Here is a 17810-nt window from a genome sequence, read left to right on the forward strand (position 1 = left end):
TGTCCCTAACATACCACAGTCATACAAGCGCGGAAAGGGGACTTACAGTTTAATGTGGGGTCCCAACCCCCAACCACGTGCCGTTTCTGGGCTGCCCTCACATCGTAGAAAGAGGAAGACTAGTTTAAAACGCAAACCGGAAAATCCATGTTCCAAACGCGATTCGATCCCGCGACCTCTCGGTTTCGAGGCAAGCGCTTTACCGCTATTTTTACCTCCCCCCCCTTCCCCCTTCCTTTTTTAGTAATTGTTCTCGACATTTGGTCCGGGCGGACGCCACGTGACAGACCTTCAAGTTCATCGTTCAATACTTCACTTTTTCTATTTTTTTCTTTTTGGTTCGTGTAACAGCTCTCGTAAGTAATGCATGGGAGATAAAAACTGGTATACTTTTTTGTTCATTTCAATGTAGTTGTTATTGAGACTGAACAGTAGAACTTTCTGTGTGTCCTCACAGTAAGTGGACTAATTGCAGTTTCTTTTTTTCATTTTCTGTGCCACGTTCATACATGTAAGTAATCGGTCCACGGTGTGCATAAGAGAATCTTGAGACCAACGTTAATGAGAAGTTAAAAGTCCATATTCTCCAACACGTACTCCGGTTTCGGAAAAAAAGGGGTTGCGTTTAGAACTTCAACTACTGTACGAATTTTTGATCTTGCAAATATTCCGACAAGAGTAATTGATTTTATTCTAGCGACAAGCGAGGTGGTAACCGTAAGGCATCCTCTCAGATACATCCTTTCTGCCAAGTGCTGGTTCTGTTTCTGTCTCTCTGACAAGACGTTCTAATTTATCACAGATTTAACCAATACCATATTTCGATGAGGTTCAAAGCGCTTTCTCCCAGATTATCTGTATATGCACTGAGATGGTTAGTTTTGTTTAACAAAAATGTCTTCCATAATTTCTCTCCGAAATTACTATAGCGGTAATTATACAAAGCAACGTTCACCTACCAAATGTGTGTCTACTGTTTCCCCAGAGCATTGTTAACCAGGCCCTCGAAGAGGGTCGTGAATAAACAGTGGGGAGCTATGGATCAGTAACGCGATAAATCAGATGTTCTATAACCCGAAGGAAATAATACACTCCTGGAAATGGAAAAAAGAACACATTGACACCGGTGTGTCAGACCCACCATACTTGCTCCGGACACTGCGAGAGGGCTGTACAAGCAATGATCACACGCACGGCACAGCGGACACACCAGGAACCGCGGTGTTGGCCGTCGAATGGCGCTAGCTGCGCAGCATTTGTGCACCGCCGCCGTCAGTGTCAGCCAGTTTGCCGTGGCATACGGAGCTCCATCGCAGTCTTTAACACTGGTAGCATGCCGCGACAGCGTGGACGTGAACCGTATGTGCAGTTGACGGACTTTGAGCGAGGGCGTATAGTGGGCATGCGGGAGGCCGGGTGGACGTACCGCCGAATTGCTCAACACGTGGGGCGTGAGGTCTCCACAGTACATCGATGTTGTCGCCAGTGGTCGGCGGAAGGTGCACGTGCCCGTCGACCTGGGACCGGACCGCAGCGACGCACGGATGCACGCCAAGACCGTAGGATCCTACGCAGTGCCGTAGGGGACCGCACCGCCACTTCCCAGCAAATTAGGGACACTGTTGCTCCTGGGGTATCAGCGAGGACCATTCGCAACCGTCTCCATGAAGCTGGGCTACGGTCCCGCACACCGTTAGGCCGTCTTCCGCTCACGCCCCAACATCATGCAGCCCGCCTCCAGTGGTGTCGCGACAGGCGTGAATGGAGGGACGAATGGAGACGTGTCGTCTTCAGCGATGAGAGTCGCTTCTGCCTTGGTGCCAATGATGGTCGTATGCGTGTTTGGCGCCGTGCAGGTGAGCGCCACAATCAGGACTGCATACGACCGAAGCACACAGGGCCAACACCCGGCATCATGGTGTGGGGAGCGATCTCCTACACTGGCCGTACGCCACTGGTGATCGTCGAGGGGACACTGAATAGTGCACGGTACATCCAAACCGTCATCGAACCCATCGTTCTACCATTCCTAGACCGGCAAGGGAACTTGCTGTTCCAACAGGACAATGCACGTCCGCATGTATCCCGTGCCACCCAACGTGCTCTAGAAGGTGTAAGTCAACTACCCTGGCCAGCAAGATCTCCGGATCTGTCCCCCATTGAGCATGTTTGGGACTGGATGAAGCGTCGTCTCACGCGGTCTGCACGTCCAGCACGAACGCTGGTCCAACTGAGGCGCCAGGTGGAAATGGCACGGCAAGCCGTTCCACAGGACTACATCCAGCATCTCTACGATCGTCTCCATGGGAGAATAGCAGCCTGCATTGCTGCGAAAGGTGGATATACACTGTACTAGTGCCGACATTGTGCATGCTCTGTTGCCTGTGTCTATGTGCCTGTGGTTCCGTCAGTGTGATCATGTGATGTATCTGACCCCCAGGAATGTGTCAATAAAGTTTCCCCTTCCTGGGACAATGAATTCACGGTGTTCTTATTTCAATTTCCAGGAGTGTAGATAAACTGGAACTCATAGTACTCGCACTAAAATTTTGTGGTTTCAGGAAATATTTATTTTAAGCATATATCACTCGATTCTTATTTTGTAAGTCGATAAAATTATGGCTACTGACGTAAATCAATACGTTAAACTTAGTCACTTGATAAATTCAGTATCATATCAGTGATAATTGATTTTGGAAGATTCGTACTTGTGGCATAAGCAGGAGACTGAGAAAGTTATCTTTAGGATGAGTTTGCGCAAGAATAACTCTGTAGATGATGAGAATGATACTCAAGGGCGACAATTAACGTGAGAGCGTTTTCGATGTCGAAGGAACTTTCCGTTTCTGCAGGCTTGCTAGATGACTCAGTGAACGTTCTGAGGCTGCCGTAAAACATCAGCTCCGTCACGGCCGCTCGCCGTGACATCTCAGGTCGGCAGAAGGACGGATCTGGTCGAGTCTACTCTGACATAAAGTTCCTACTACTGTAGCAGTCACTGCGAATACGGAACTAAACAAAAGTTACGATCGTTGAGACGTCACAGAAATAAAGTACAAAAAATGGAGAAATACATCTTAAATAGAAATAACTTGCTGCTTACATGTGTATATAAGCACCGTCAACTACGCTGTCAGTTAACAGCTCAAATGAAATGCAGCTGCAGTCAGTGCTGTTTCGCCTATTTAATAGATCTGGCTGAAGTCACCGGGGCTTTTTTCGATGGTCCGTAACACGTTCGTTACTGTAAAGTATTGCTGCACATCTTTATCCCTCATTACGATAACTGTTAATTTGCTACAACGTTTCTGGATGTAACATCTACACGATCTGGAGGTCTGACTGATTTTGTTAATGAATTTAGATCTACATGTACATCTACATTTATACTCCGCAAGCCACCCAACGGTGTGTGGCGGAGGGCACTTTATGTGCCACTGTCATTACCTCCCTTTCCTGTTCCGTATGGTTCGCGGGAAGAACGACTGCCGGAAAGCCTCCGTGCGCGCTCGAATCTCTCTAATTTTACATTCGTAATCTTCTCGGGAGGTATAAGTAGGGGGAAGCAATATATTCGATACCTCATCCAGAAACGCACTCTCTCGAAACCTGGACAGGAAGCTACACCTCGATGCTGAGCGCCTCTCTTGCAGAGTCTGCCACTTGAGTTTGCTGAACATCTCCGTAACGCTATCACGCTTACCAAATAACCCTGTGACGAAACGCGCCGCTCTTCTATGGATCTTCTCTATCTCCTCTGTCAACCCGACCTGGTACGGATCTCACACTGATGAGCAATACTCAAGTATAGGTCGAACGGGTGTTTTGTAAGCCACCTCCTTTGTTGATGGACTACATTTTCTAAGGACTCTCCCAATGAATCTCAACCTGGTACCCGCCTTCCCAACAATTAATTTTATATGATCATTCCACTTCAAATCGTTCCGCACGCATATTCCCAGACATTTTACAAAAGTAACTGCTACCAGTGTTTGTTCCGCTATCATATAATCATACAATAAAGGATCCTTCTTTCTATGTATTCGCAATACATTACATTTGTCTATGTTAAGGGTCGTTGCCACTCCCTGCACCAAGTTCCTATCCGCTGCAGATCTTCCTGCATTTCGCTGCAATTTTCTAATGCTGCAACTTCTTTGTATACTACAGCATCATTCGCGAAAAGCCGCATGGAACTTCCGACACTATACCAATTGGTATATCAACAATTCCATGCTTTGCTTAAGCAAGCTTTCTATTTTCTGTAAATCTTTTTATATTATACTTTCTTCATCATACGAAATCTCCACATTTCTTGACGTCTAGTTGACCGTTCTTGTGTCTCTCGGCTCGGAGATGTTTGCGGTTCTTCTAAACGGCATTTGTGTACAGTACGTAAAAATAAATAAAAAGTATTTATGATCCCTTAGGTAATACTGTAAAAGATATGCTCCCGTTACACTAAATTCTTTTGTCCTGGCTTGTCGTGAAGATATGATCCGTATTTGCAATACAGTTTCACACGAGGCAAAAATCAGTTACATAAACGAATTGAACCGCATTCGGATCATGACACCCTGGGAAACGCAAGGTGAGCTTCCGCTGCGGCCTATTGTGCTTGTTCTCTCGGCTCAAGTTCCCACGATAGTCCTCGAATAATTAGCCCAGCGAACTGTTCAGCAACGTCATTGTGATACTACAATAGACTTGACAATAACAGATGTACAATAGGAATACGCATAGATGGTTGAAAACACTCATGCTACGTCAAGTCTAGCGTGTAACATACGAAGGCGCGCCGCAGCGTGGGCGAGCGGCGTTCCTGCACGCGGGGCGAGAGCTCACGGTGGCTGGGTGCGTCGTCTCTGCCAGCGGCGTACCAGCGCCGCCCTTACGCAACTCTTACGGCGGCTGCCAGCAGGATAATGGATTCCCACTGCTCTCCTTCCTCCCTTCCGGTGACTTCCCCGGCACCGCCGTGGATAAACACGACGATGTGCTGTATCTCTAGTTAATGTCCGTTTGGCTGCGCTATCCCCTGTCAGGGATCAAAGCGGCTGCGTGTGTGGAACACAACTTTTTCCTCCACTAGATCACCGTATCGAACTAGCACGCTACGTGATCTGCTTCTCATTTTTACAGAACGTCACACCGCGCGGGGTAGCCGCACGGTCTTGGGCGCCTTGCCACGGTTCGCGTGGCTCCCCCCGTCGGAGGTTCGAGTCCTCCCTCGGGCATGGGTGTGTGTGTTGTCCTTAGCGTAAGTTAGTTTATGTTAGATTAAGTAGTGTGTAAGCTTAGGGACCTATGACCTCGGCAGTTTGGTCCCATAGAACTTATCAACTTACCACAGAACGTCTTGCTCTCGCAAGTGGATCGTACGTATTGTCTCCTTCGATTTTCATCTACGTCTACGTGACTGCTCTTCAACTCACAATTGAGCGCCAAGCAGAGGGTTCATCGAAGACCCTTCAGACTGTTTCTCTACCGTTCCACTCTCGAACAAATGGTTCAAATGGCTCTGAGCACTGTGGGACTTAACATCAGTCCCCTAGAACTCAGAACTACTTAAACCTAACTAACCTAAGGACATCACACACATCCATGCCCGAGGCAGGATTCGAACCTGCGACCTTAGCGGTGGCGCGGTTCCAGACTAATGCGCCTAGAACCGCTGGTCCACAACGACCGGCACTCTCCAACAACGTGTGGGAAAAAAGAACACGTAAATCTTTCCGTGCGCGTTCTGATTTATTTTATTATGATGCTCGTTTCTTCCTACCTTGGTTAACATTAATAAGGCATTTTCGCATTCAGAGGAGAAAGTTGGTGAGTGAAGTTTCGTGAAGAGATCTCGCCGCAGCGGAAATCGCCTATGTTTTAGTGATTGCCGTCCATCATATCCGTCCTCTGTTTCACAATAATACAAAACGTGCTGCCCTTCTTCGAACTTTTTCGATGCCCTCCGTCAATCCTAACTGGATCCCATATCGCACAGCAGTACTCTAGCCGAACACGGGATAGTGTAGGTGCCCTGTTAGTGGGTTTGTGGCATCTTCTAAGTGTTCTGCCAGTAAAATACAGTCTTTGGTTTGCCTTCCCCAAAACATTATCTTTGTGATCTTCGCAATTTAAGTTTTTCGTAATTGTAATTCCTAGATATTTAGTTGAATTGACATCCGCTAGATTTGTGTGATTTATCGCGTGATCGAAATTTGACGGACTCCTCTTAATACTCATTTGGAAGACCACATACATTTTATTATTAAGAGTCAGCTACCATTCTACGCATCATACGATCACTTTGCCTTTGGTTTTAATCTTTTGATGATTTTACTGGACAGGAAATGTCAGCATTGACTGCAAACAATCTAAGAAAACCGCACAGATTGTCGCCTAACTCGTTTATATAGAAAATAAAACACTTTTTTTTTTAAATCTAGAAGTCTGAACTGTGTTATTGAATACTTATTTTTTCATTGAAGAAAAGTGCATTTCACATGTCTGTATCAAATTTTAGTTACCTTTCATACCATCATAATTAAAAATAAAAATATGTTATTTTTATTACAAAATCGTCATTCAGTCTTTTCTAAACAGCATTCATTTTTTTAATGAATATCCAGTTTAAATAAACGTAAAAAAATGCTACTAGCAAGATTGGAACTAGAGATGTACGATTACTACGCTACTACGCCATGCATACACCTGACAGAGACTACTAATATGCCGGAAACCCAAAAAATGTTTTGTACTCAACAGAGCTTGGAATTTCAATCTACGAAGATTATTTTTTCTTCGGAAATTGCACTGCACTGCGTTATGACGTTGACGTCCGTACACTGGTCTTCAGTTGATGTAAGTATGAAAAAATGGAAGTGGGTCAGTCCGTAAGCTGTCTTTGCTAGACTACCTTAGAATTTTTCGGTGCTTTCTCGTAGGCTATTGCAGCTCGCTGTCTGTGCCTTTTGCGTGCGGACGCTGAGTGTAAGCGACTGTGCAGTGTGCCTTCGCAACGTAACAGAGCGACCTATAAATGTGTGTCAAAAATTTCCGTGGGAGGGCGTTCTACAGCATGTATGCGACGTAGCGCGACTGATGCGGGTATAAACGCACCGACATGTAGACTAGGGTTGGCTGGTTTGTGAGATTAAAAGGGACCAGACTGTAGACTAGGGGCTAGTGTGGAATTCGGGTCTCTTCGACGTGCGTGCAGAAATTGCGAAAACGTGAATTATGGCGAAGTTGTTGCCAAATGTGTCTAAACAAGCCCAACGTGTTGTTATTCTTTTCTTAACTGCCGAAGGACAAACACCAGTAGACATCCATCGGACAATGAAAAATGTGAGTAATTAAGACGAAACGTCAGGAAAAACTATGACAAAATGTGCTGATGCTTCATAATAACGCACGTCCCCATATCGCAGATGTGGTAAAGTAGATATTACGCCAACTCAAATGGGAGACAGACGAGCACCCGCTCTACACTCTTGATCTGTCCCCATGCAAAGAATGGCTCTGAGCACTACGGGACTTAACTGCTGAGGTCATCAGTCCCCTAGAACTTAGAACTACTTAAATCTAACTAACCTAAGGACATAACACACATCCATGCCCGAAGGAGGATTCGAACCTGCGGCCGTCGCGGTCGCGCGGTTCCAGACTGTAGCGCCTAGAACCGCTCGGCCACTCCGGCCGGCCGTAATCTTCCCTTAGTTTTTTAAAGACGTCAAAAGCTCACGTTTCCCACGTAAATCTGCAACTCTTAAATGGTATACCTTTACTCAATTCAAAATACTTTCGTGCCAAGCAACTGTCAGAGCACTGACAAATACGAGCACACTTTCTTGGAAACGGTTGCCGTATGTCATAAGTTATACAATCTGCGTAAGTCACAAAAACATACCAGACACGTTAACTGCAAAATATAACAGTGTAAAACCTCGCCATTTGTGCTGTAAAGACCCCAGAGGGGTGAAAGCGAGGTTGCTGGTTTATAGTCGTATCAGCGGTAGGCCTTGCATGACAACTACTTTTTTCCCTTTCATCTTCGAGCGCTCCACTGGAACGACCTCCTTCGTTCTCGTCATATAATGAAATAAAGCTCCTTGCCGACCTTCGCTCAGTCCAAAATTGTTTACCAAAATTTCCTGGATTTATAATAGTGATAAAGTTATAGTGGAAAATTACAAAGGTACGCACTGATTCTTTACTCTCTTCCAGCTCTGAATGACACTTTGAGGAATTCGTTTCTCAAACGGCAGTTAGTAGCAACATGGGTTGATACTGACTTCGATAGACTCTAAACACTTTTACAGAAGTAAGCTCTCACGAGAATTCACTACGTATTTGTGAAGCTGTGTTTCGTATTTCTCAGTAAACTGGAGCAAAACAGTGCCCCGTTGCTTCAGGTCAGACAAGAGTTATTGAAGATCAGAACACTGGCCCAGATCGGTATCATGTCAACTGGTTTTCACATAATGTGCCATACTGGTTTCTTGGCATAGTTTTTATGGAGGCAAATTGATGTTTCAGTTAATATTAATGGTTTGTCACATTAATATAGGAGTCCCATATTGAGCTCACGTTATGGTTGGTAATTTGCCATTAACAGCCACTGACGACTTCAAGGAAGTGATGCACACAAGGTGCAACTGTTAGTGAAGAGTTGTTACGCTAAGAGAAACTGCCAAGAAAGCTTTTAATTTTAGAACCAGTTCCATTAAAACATTAGAGTGAGCTATAGAACAGTCGAAGATAAGACGGAACCATTGCATATGGAGAATGTCATAGGCTGTTTCCGGTGGGCCGGTGATGTCACTGTCAGCCGCTGTCAGGGAGATAGCGGAACCGGCCATTAGCAACAGACTGTCTCCAGAGGAAATCTAAATGAGCATCTCTGGGCGCCGATACGCAATCCAGAGGGTTCCATTGTGTGTCTCGACAATGCAACTTCGACAGATGTAGTTGCTGTTATATATTGAAGGAAAAATAGTAATAATCGGTTTTGCATAGTTGAAAAGTCTCAGGAAACCCACAAAGAGTAAATTCCAGACAAGCGTATGGTGCAACTGCCATCATCTAAGTGAACTGGTCAGCTTTTGTTTACTGTTTTAATTTCTGTTATTTTTTTAACCAGAGATTTACTGTTTCATTCGTTTACGGAATATGTGCTTGTAAAGGATCTTCACCAGTGTTGTCGGTAGTCTTAATTTTATGTTATTTGGCCTCACAAACTCTGCGTTTTAGGTTTGTTTGTTTGTTAATATAGTCTTATGTCACAGGTCTTCGTGAGAAGACATAAGACTATATTACGAAGACTATATTAACTTAATTTCGCATGTAGATAACAGTGATGTATCATTGCTCATTAGGAACGAGAAGTTTTCGTTTTATGCCGATGGGTAATTAAAGCAATAGCGGGATAAGTAACATAAAACTTTAAAAGTGAACTTTTATAAATTTGAGATGTAAGACCATTTCAAAAGCTGATTGTGCGAAAACAAGTTTGTCTCTCCTATACCAGCTCATTAGTAATGTGTGGAAATAAGAAATTCTTGGTCTCCCTGTATATGCATCTTAATTAGTGTGCGTTCATTAATGCTAAGTGTTTAAGGGCAGTCAGCTCGTACATAAAGATTATGGAAGTTTGTATCCTTGATAATTTCCTAAGTTAGTATTTTGATGTTGTGGATGTATCAGCCACACATACTTTCCGATCTCCTTCTAACTTCCCGAATAATTCTTCTTTAAAAGCATCACATATTCAAACGATCCCTCGTGGGCGGTGGCGCCTTGTAGGCCGAACAGTCCCGAGGTGAAGCACCGCACTACTTCTTGCGTTTTTTTCCATTCGAGCATTTCGTACACTCAAAGAATTTCATTCAGTAGGTATTTTTTTACGTTGGACGAAATGTCCATGAGCTGTCTCTTTCTACACGCACATTTCCTCTCCGCCTGTCACCGGATGATGTCAATTGGTAGACACCTAGGGGAAGTATTGCTTATGCTCTTTCTCTGCCTCCCAGAAATTCTGTGTACTGCTCTGAAAGCGACTTAATATATTTTACACTGTAGGTTATGCCTGATCTTACGTTGAGATAAGTAACATAATAATGATACCGTTGGATGTATAATATAATCATTGAATTGTCTTTAAAGACAGGTTCTTCCCGAACACAGCCCTCCCTCTGCGACGTCTTGCTCGTAAAAATATCAACTGGACTTCCCCAGGCATTCTTGTAGAGGACTCGTTCAGGTCATATTGACTCATGATCAATTGTGCAACTCGTCTTTACTCTTCTTCCCTCAGTTTGACATGATACAGACCCCAGACAGGTGAGTGTGGTGTCACCGCCAGACACCACACTTGCTAGGTGGTAGTTTTTAAATCGGCCGCGGTCCGCTAGTATACGACGGACCCGCGTGTCGCCACTATCAGTGATAGCAGACCGAGCGCCGCCACACGGCAGGTCTAGAGAGAGACGTACTAGCACTCGCCCCAGTTGTACAGCCGACTTTGCAAGGAACGGTTCACTGAGAATTACGCTCTCATTTGCCGAGACGATAGTTAGCATAGCCTTCAGCTAAGTCAATTGCTACGACCTAGCAAGGCGCCATTTATCCTTTGCTATGTATCTAATGAAGCATGTACAGTAACAAGACCAATGTTCACCTATTGTGGATTAAAGTTAAGTATTCCAGCAGCTACGTACTTTTATTTATAGCATTCATTACGTATCCTGTTTCAGACCTCACGCCAGCCTGCGTGAGTTTAAGCGCGTGCCTTTCGGTTACCCGTCACTGTGGACTGGCTGTCTTGTCAGTCCACAACAGTGAGCATTTTCGTAACTACTTCTCTAGCAGAGAACTTACACCTCCTCCCTCCCCCACCTCCAGAATCTTCACAATCACCTCAGGCCTAGCCAAGTCCACTAAGAGATTTACGTGGTCGTTCCAATTTACGTCACAATGAATGATCACTGGGAGTTATTTACCTGATGTTTCCAGTTCATGGCGGTATGGTACAGCAATCACAGATATATATTTTGGAGAGACAAGCAGTCTTTATTGTTTTGTATTCTGCCAATAACGAGTTTCGCCTTAATTAAGGCATCTTCAGATTGGCTAGTATAAGAGATATTAAACACAGATGCTGCCGTCCATGCAGTTGTTTCAGCAGGGAAACACCGTTGTCAATAATTTAAGGACATCGCGTGGCGTCCTGATATAAAATAGTATTGAGTTAACCGGAAGTCACTTTTAAAATACATAAAAAAACCTCAGCGGGCAGTTACTCTTATCTAGCATATGGTGCAGCCCAAAGAAAACAAAAAACCGTATCAGGGCTACAGAAATGCATCACTTGTACATGAATAGTGGCATGTTTCCTTTGGATTGCGCCGTTTACTCTGCAATGGCACTGCCACAAGTCTCTTAAAACTCGACAAGAGCTATCCGCTGAGATTTTTTTTATTTATTTTAAACGTAACTTCCCGTGTACTTACTTCTGTCAGGGCACCACGCAATGTTCTGAAAATATTGATAACTGTGTTTTCATGCTAAGACATCTACATGGACGGCAACATATGATTTAACACCTGTTATGCAAGCCAATTTGACGATGCCTTAATCAAATAGAAACGCGTTATTGGCAAAAATAAAAAAAGCCTGGCAATAATAATAAAGCCTGTTTTGCAGCCAAGACTGTTTATCTCTTCAAAATGTTTATCTGCTTTCACTGACTTTAGAGGTTTATCACTCATGATATATCAAAGCAAATGATTTTACTTTCGAGCGTCGATCTGCATTCATCTATGATTGAAGTGCAGCGCCAGTAGTTGCACAAACCGATAAAATTATGGCGCATTCCCTCGAAATTCTAGGGGGATATCGTATCTCAGCTCACCTAGTAACGAGAAAAGCCTCAGTGGCCACTCGGACTGATACGCACCCTCATTCTTTCCGATGAACGAAAGCGCGTTGCCGAGGACTGGAAGTCCCGGAGGTCCCGGTATCTTGTCGGCGAGCTCGTACATGCGCCGGCGCTGCAGCCGGTAATAGATGAAGTAGAGGACGACGGCGGGCAGCAGCAGCCAGTAGAAGACGGTGGAGGCGGACACGGCCGACTCTGCGACCGCCTCCGGGCCGGGGGCGGCGGCGGCGCTCAGTGTGTCTGCGGCCGACATGCTGCTTCTGGCTGCTGGCGACTGCTGCGACCGCCGGCGCGCTCCGGCATATATAGACGACGGCCGGCGGGGCGCTGGCGGGGAGGGTGAAGGCCTCCACCGGACTCGGGCCGCGCGTCCGCCGACGTTCCCAGCACCATTGTCTTCGTCCGTACTCTGCAAATCACGCCCGAATCCGAGTCACAGGGTAATTGTTGCTACACCTCTCCTCCTGTTTCATTCGTGGACAGAGCTTGGGAACAAAGATTGCCTATGTCTGTCTGTACGTGCTGAAGCGCCAAAGCGCCAAAGAAACTTCTATAGGCATTAGTATTCAAATACAGAGATATGTAAACAGGCAGAATACGGCGCTAAGGTCGGCAATGCCTGTATGACAACACGTGCCTGGCGCAGTTGTTAGCTTGGTTACTGCTGCTACAGTGGCAGATTATCAAGATTTAAGTGAGTTTGAACGTGGTGTTATAGTCGGCGCAAGAGCGATGGGACACAGCATCTCTGAGGCAGTAATCAAGGGGGGATTTTCCCATACGACCATTTCACGAGTGTGCGGTGAATATCAGGAATCTGGCAAAACATTTAATCCCCGACATCCCAGCGGTCGGAAAAGGTCCTACAAGAACTGAACCAACAACGACTGAAAATCGTTCAACGTGACAGAATTGCAACCCTTCCGCAAATTTCTGCAGATTTCATCAACAAGTGTCAGCGTGCGAACCATTCAACGAAACATCGTCGACATGGGCTTTCAGAGCCGAAGCCGCGCGGGATTAGCGGGGCGCGGCAGTCGTGGACTGTGTGGCTGGTCCCGGCGCAGGTTCGAGTCCTCCCTCGGGCATGGGTGTGTGTGTTTGTTCTTAGGATAGTTTAGGTTAAGTAGTGTGCAAGCTTAGGGACTGATGACCTTAGCAGTTAACTCCCATAAGATTTCACACACATTTGAACATTTTTTCAGAGCCGAACGCCCAGTCGTGTACCCTTGATGACTGCACGACAGAAAGCTTTACGCCTCGCCTGGGCCAGTCAACACCGACATTGGACTGTTGATGACTGGAAACATCTGCCCTGGTCGGACGAGTCTCGTTTCAAATTCTATCGAGCGGATGGACGTGTACGGGTATGGAGACAACCTCATTAATCCATGGACCCTGCATGTTGGCAGGGGACTGTTCAAGTTGGTGGAGGCTCTGAAATGGTGTGGTGTGTGTCTAGTTGGAGTCATATGAGATACGTCTACATACGATTCTGACATGTGTACGTAAGCATTCTGTCTGATCACCTGTATCCATTCGTATCCATTGTGTATTCCGTTGGGCTTGGGCAATTGCAACAGGTCAGTGCGACATCCCACACGTCGAGAATTGCTACAGAGTGGCTCCAGGAACACTCTTCTGAGTTTAAACACTTCCGCTGGCCACCAAACTCTCCAGACATGAACACTGTTGAGCATACCTGGGACGCTTTGTGACGTGCTGTTCACAAGAGATCTCCACACCCTCGTACTCTTACGGATTTACGGACAGCTCTGCAGGATTCATGGTGTCAGTTCCCTCCAGCACGTTAGTCGAATCCATGCTACTTCGTATTGCGACACTTCTGCGTGCTCGCGGGGGCCTACACAATATTAAACAGGTGTACCAGTTTCTTTGGCTCTTCAGCGTAATATGATCTTATCGTTTACCGTTCCTAATGTAGCGATATACGAGGGGCTATGCAAAATTACCGAGAAATCCTTGAAAAAATCAGGAAACACACTTTACATTTTAATTTCCAACGTCACAAAGTAGGGATGGGCAAAAATGTCGATGTACGAAAATATCGACATTTCTTGGTTATAGTACTGCCACATATCGTCGATATGCAAAATAGTGAAGTATCTACTAATAGATATCGAGTATTGAGTGTCGAAAGTAATATTTTTACTGTTTGTCTTTACTTGATCCATAAGCACTATAGTTCTCGCCGGCCGATTTCTTGCCAATTCCAACTACTACTATTCTTTGTGATCTAACAGTAAATGTTTTACAATGGGCTTAATTTAATTTCACATTAAGTACTACAAATGAGCATCAAATTTGAACATGAATGTATCCGTACTGCATCTTTATGAAAGTTTGTTAGTTCAGTGAGTCATTTCTGCTATAGCATGTGATAGGTGCGAGGTGCAAATCCAACATGTCTTGCGACACCACGGTACAAGAATGGCGGAAATTACTACTCCAAACTATGGGACAGAATATGTGCTCTACTTACCCCCTGAATCCCTGTATCAAGAAAATATAGACGCACTGTAAAAGTAACGTTGACTCGGCACAAAAGTTACGCACGTTACTGCATTGGCTCTGAGCACTATGGGACTTAACATCTATGGTCATCAGTCCCCTAGAACTTAGAACTACTTAAACCTAACTAACCTAAGGACATCACACAACACCCAGTCATCACGAGGCAGAGATTACTGCACTGGCATTTAATGGATAATGAACTCTTGGTGTCTGAAATGTCTATGGAAAGTACAATATTTCGTGCGCAGAGCACACATCAGAAGTGTTTCACCCCCGTGATTTTTCTCGCGTAGGACTAGGTCAAAAATGTCGGTACTGCAAAAAATTTCCAATTTTGTCTTGACAGTATCGATGTCTTTTTATAAATATCGAAGCGGTATATATCGATATTCTTAAAAATTTGCCCATCATGCTACAAAGTGTCCCCTCGCGCTTTTATGCAACGCTTCTAGCGATTTTCCCATTGCAGGAAGCACTACTGGAAGTGTGCTGACTGAATAGTGTTCAAAATTATTTACGATTCCGCTTGGTTTCCTTCTATAGAGTACAATGCCACCCATTTTCAGAAAGAGGAAGAAATCGCAAGAGATCTAGATCAGGAGAGTGGACTGGGTGGGTGGACAGTGATCATGCTGTTCTTTGCCAGGAATTTCTTCACAGTGAGTGAGGAGTATGCAGGTACATTTTTATGGAGCGGGAACCAGTCTTGGGTCTCCCGTCTCTCAGGCCGTTTGCGTATATTATCATCCCTCAGTCTCCTCAAAACATCGCTACACAGCTTCCCTGTGACTATTTGAGCACATGAAAGAGTTCTTTATGGGAAGTTCACTGCATTTAATTAGCCATGTCTCCGCAATATCCTTTCTTCCAACCACTGCTAGTCCCACAATGTATGCAAGAGAACTTCTGTAAGTTTTCAAGAAAGGAGATGATGCACTGGTGGAAGTAGGGCTGTGAAGTGCGATCGTGAGTCGTGCTTAGATATCGTGCACATGATCTTATGTGAAAATAAAATCTGAATTTGAAATTGAACTAGGAAGGAATTAGCAGTTATCAAAAGAACCACAGGAAGTCATGCTTTGCAGCTTTGCAACCCACCTGGAAATGTTACCCGTCCGCAACGCATAACAGTTATTGGTGGCTTATGGGACAGTTAGTGCTTTTCGTGCTAACAAACACGACGTTGAACTTAGAAGAGTACATGTTTTATATTGCAGTCATTGGTGGCTTATAGGACAGATAGTGTTTTACGTGCTAACAAACACGACGTTGAACTTAGAAGAGTATATGTTTTCTATTGCAGAAGAACATTTTAACTTTCAGAAGGACACTAAATATAAGGATTGGTTTCAAATATTTTATCTATTGCCCTATGTGGGCTACCATGAGGAGGACAGTTTTGCTTATTCTTTTCTCTTCCGTTACTACTCAGGAAACTTTCTTATGCTCGTACTAAAATGAAAACTGTACCAATATGGCAGAATTCCTCCTCAGACAAACTTTTTTTTCGTTAGCCGAAAGATATATAGCGTTCTTAGAGGCATCACATTGCATCCAGTGGGTAATAACTTAAATTGTGGAAATGTTTTCGAATGAATACTTGTTATGAATTTTTCCGGCGTTATTTTGATTGTTTTTAGCTGTGTTATAGGAAGAACTCTCTCCACTGAAGTGGCAATATGTTATTATTTTTACCTTAGTTTACTAACTCAGTTTGGGTTTACAATTTATGGTTTACATGGAAACAAACATGTGACAGTGCCTGGCGTCGAAATTTACTTTCGCTACGAGTGGGAATTAGAGAAATTATCGCTTTTGTGCCAGCACCGTCGAAGGTGAGACTATTTTGACTGTTTTGAGTTATGTCAGAAAGAAGACCTCTCGCCATTGGCTGTGGCGGTCTGTTAATACCTCACTTCAACTTACTACTTCAGTTTGATTACACAGTTTAAAGCATATATGGAGAAAACATGTGACGGTGCTTCGCAAGTTTCAAATCAGCGCACACTTCGCTGTACAGTGAAAATTTATTCTGAAATTCCATGAATTTCGAGACAGCATTATTGGCATTCCGCTGATGTTGCTGTGAAGGCGGTGCACTTTTTGAGCCGCGTACAGATCTGCGTCTTCCACTGCGAGGATTTATGTTTTCTTTCAGGACCATAATCGTCCATCCATAATTCATCGGCAGTGAAGTCCCTGGGCAGGCAGTTTAGTTAATTTCGAAGAGTCGTTTGTAGTTCAGGCCTGATAGTCTCGTTGGTCGGCGTTCGAAAAGCCGAGGTACGAACTTCGCTGCAATTCGTCTCTTGTTCAGTTCATAAGCTATGGCGCATTAACATATCCCGCAAGAATTTTTTTTTAAAAAAGAGGTTCGAATGACTCTGAGCACTTTGGGACTTAACATCTGAGGTCATCAGTCTCATAGAACTTAGAATTACTTAAACCTAACTAACCTAAGGACATCACACACATCCATGCCCGAGGCAGGATTCTAACCTGCGACCGTAGCGGTTGCACGGTTCCAGACTGAAGCGCCTAGAACCGCTCGGCCACAGTGGACGGCGCAAGAAATTCCAACGGTTTTACAAACGTCATATAGTGTCTGGCTTTTGTTCATGTGGGTCTCTTTATGCACTTGCGCGATCGGCTCCAGAATTGTGCATGATGACTGTCGGATCGTGTGTTTGTTATCCTCCACAGACCCCTGGCCATCTTGAAATCGCCCAGATGTTCCGCCTAGGATGAAAGCTTTCTCACCAAAAGCCTCAATTGCCATGCGATCGGTTTCGGCTGCGAATCCTTTGTTCCTTGAAGTCAATCAGGCGCTGGAGAACAAGGTATAATGAAATCTACAATAACATTTCCTACCGATGGAATCAAATAGGGTGAAGAACTGGCCGATTAAGGTAGTGAGGTGGTATCCTGAATCGTACATGTGTAGCTCAGTCGGTAGAGCACTTGGCCACCAAACAGCCAAGATTCGAATCCTGCAATGGCACGCAGTTTTAATTTAATCAGCGCACACTCCACTACAAAGTGAAAATTCGTTCTAGAATTCCATGAATGCCAAGAAAAAATCATTAGCACCGAGTTGATGTTGCTGCGAAATTGGCAGACCGGTAGGTGAAATATACAACTAGAGCCTTCTAGTATGAGAACTTTAACTGCTGAATGTTTCGGTACAATATTCAAATTCTCGGAAATTTTGGGTAACACCTCCTACAGAAAGTTAAACAACATATTTTTTAGAAGTGCCGTTCTGAAAAAAATTCTTGTAATTTTCTAAGGAAGTGTTCACAAAGAGGTAAGCTTCATTCTTCACGAGTCTCCCATATCA

At 44.6% G+C, this 17810-nt stretch overlaps 1 protein-coding gene across 1 annotated transcript in view; it reads right to left on the minus strand.

The window, feature by feature from the left end:
* Nucleotides 1–12204, minus strand: part of LOC124787857 (cytochrome P450 4g15) — a 50409-nt gene extending 38205 nt beyond the window's left edge. The window contains exon 1 of the mRNA XM_047254819.1: nucleotides 11954–12204. Within this exon, the coding sequence (XP_047110775.1) occupies nucleotides 11954–12188 (235 nt within the window). The 5' untranslated portion in view covers nucleotides 12189–12204. The remainder of the gene's footprint in view (nucleotides 1–11953) is intronic.
* Nucleotides 12205–17810: the final 5606 nt, after the last annotated feature.

The sequence above is a fragment of the Schistocerca piceifrons genome, chromosome 3, assembly GCF_021461385.2.
Source record: "Schistocerca piceifrons isolate TAMUIC-IGC-003096 chromosome 3, iqSchPice1.1, whole genome shotgun sequence".
Taxonomy (NCBI): Eukaryota; Metazoa; Arthropoda; class Insecta; order Orthoptera; family Acrididae; genus Schistocerca; species Schistocerca piceifrons.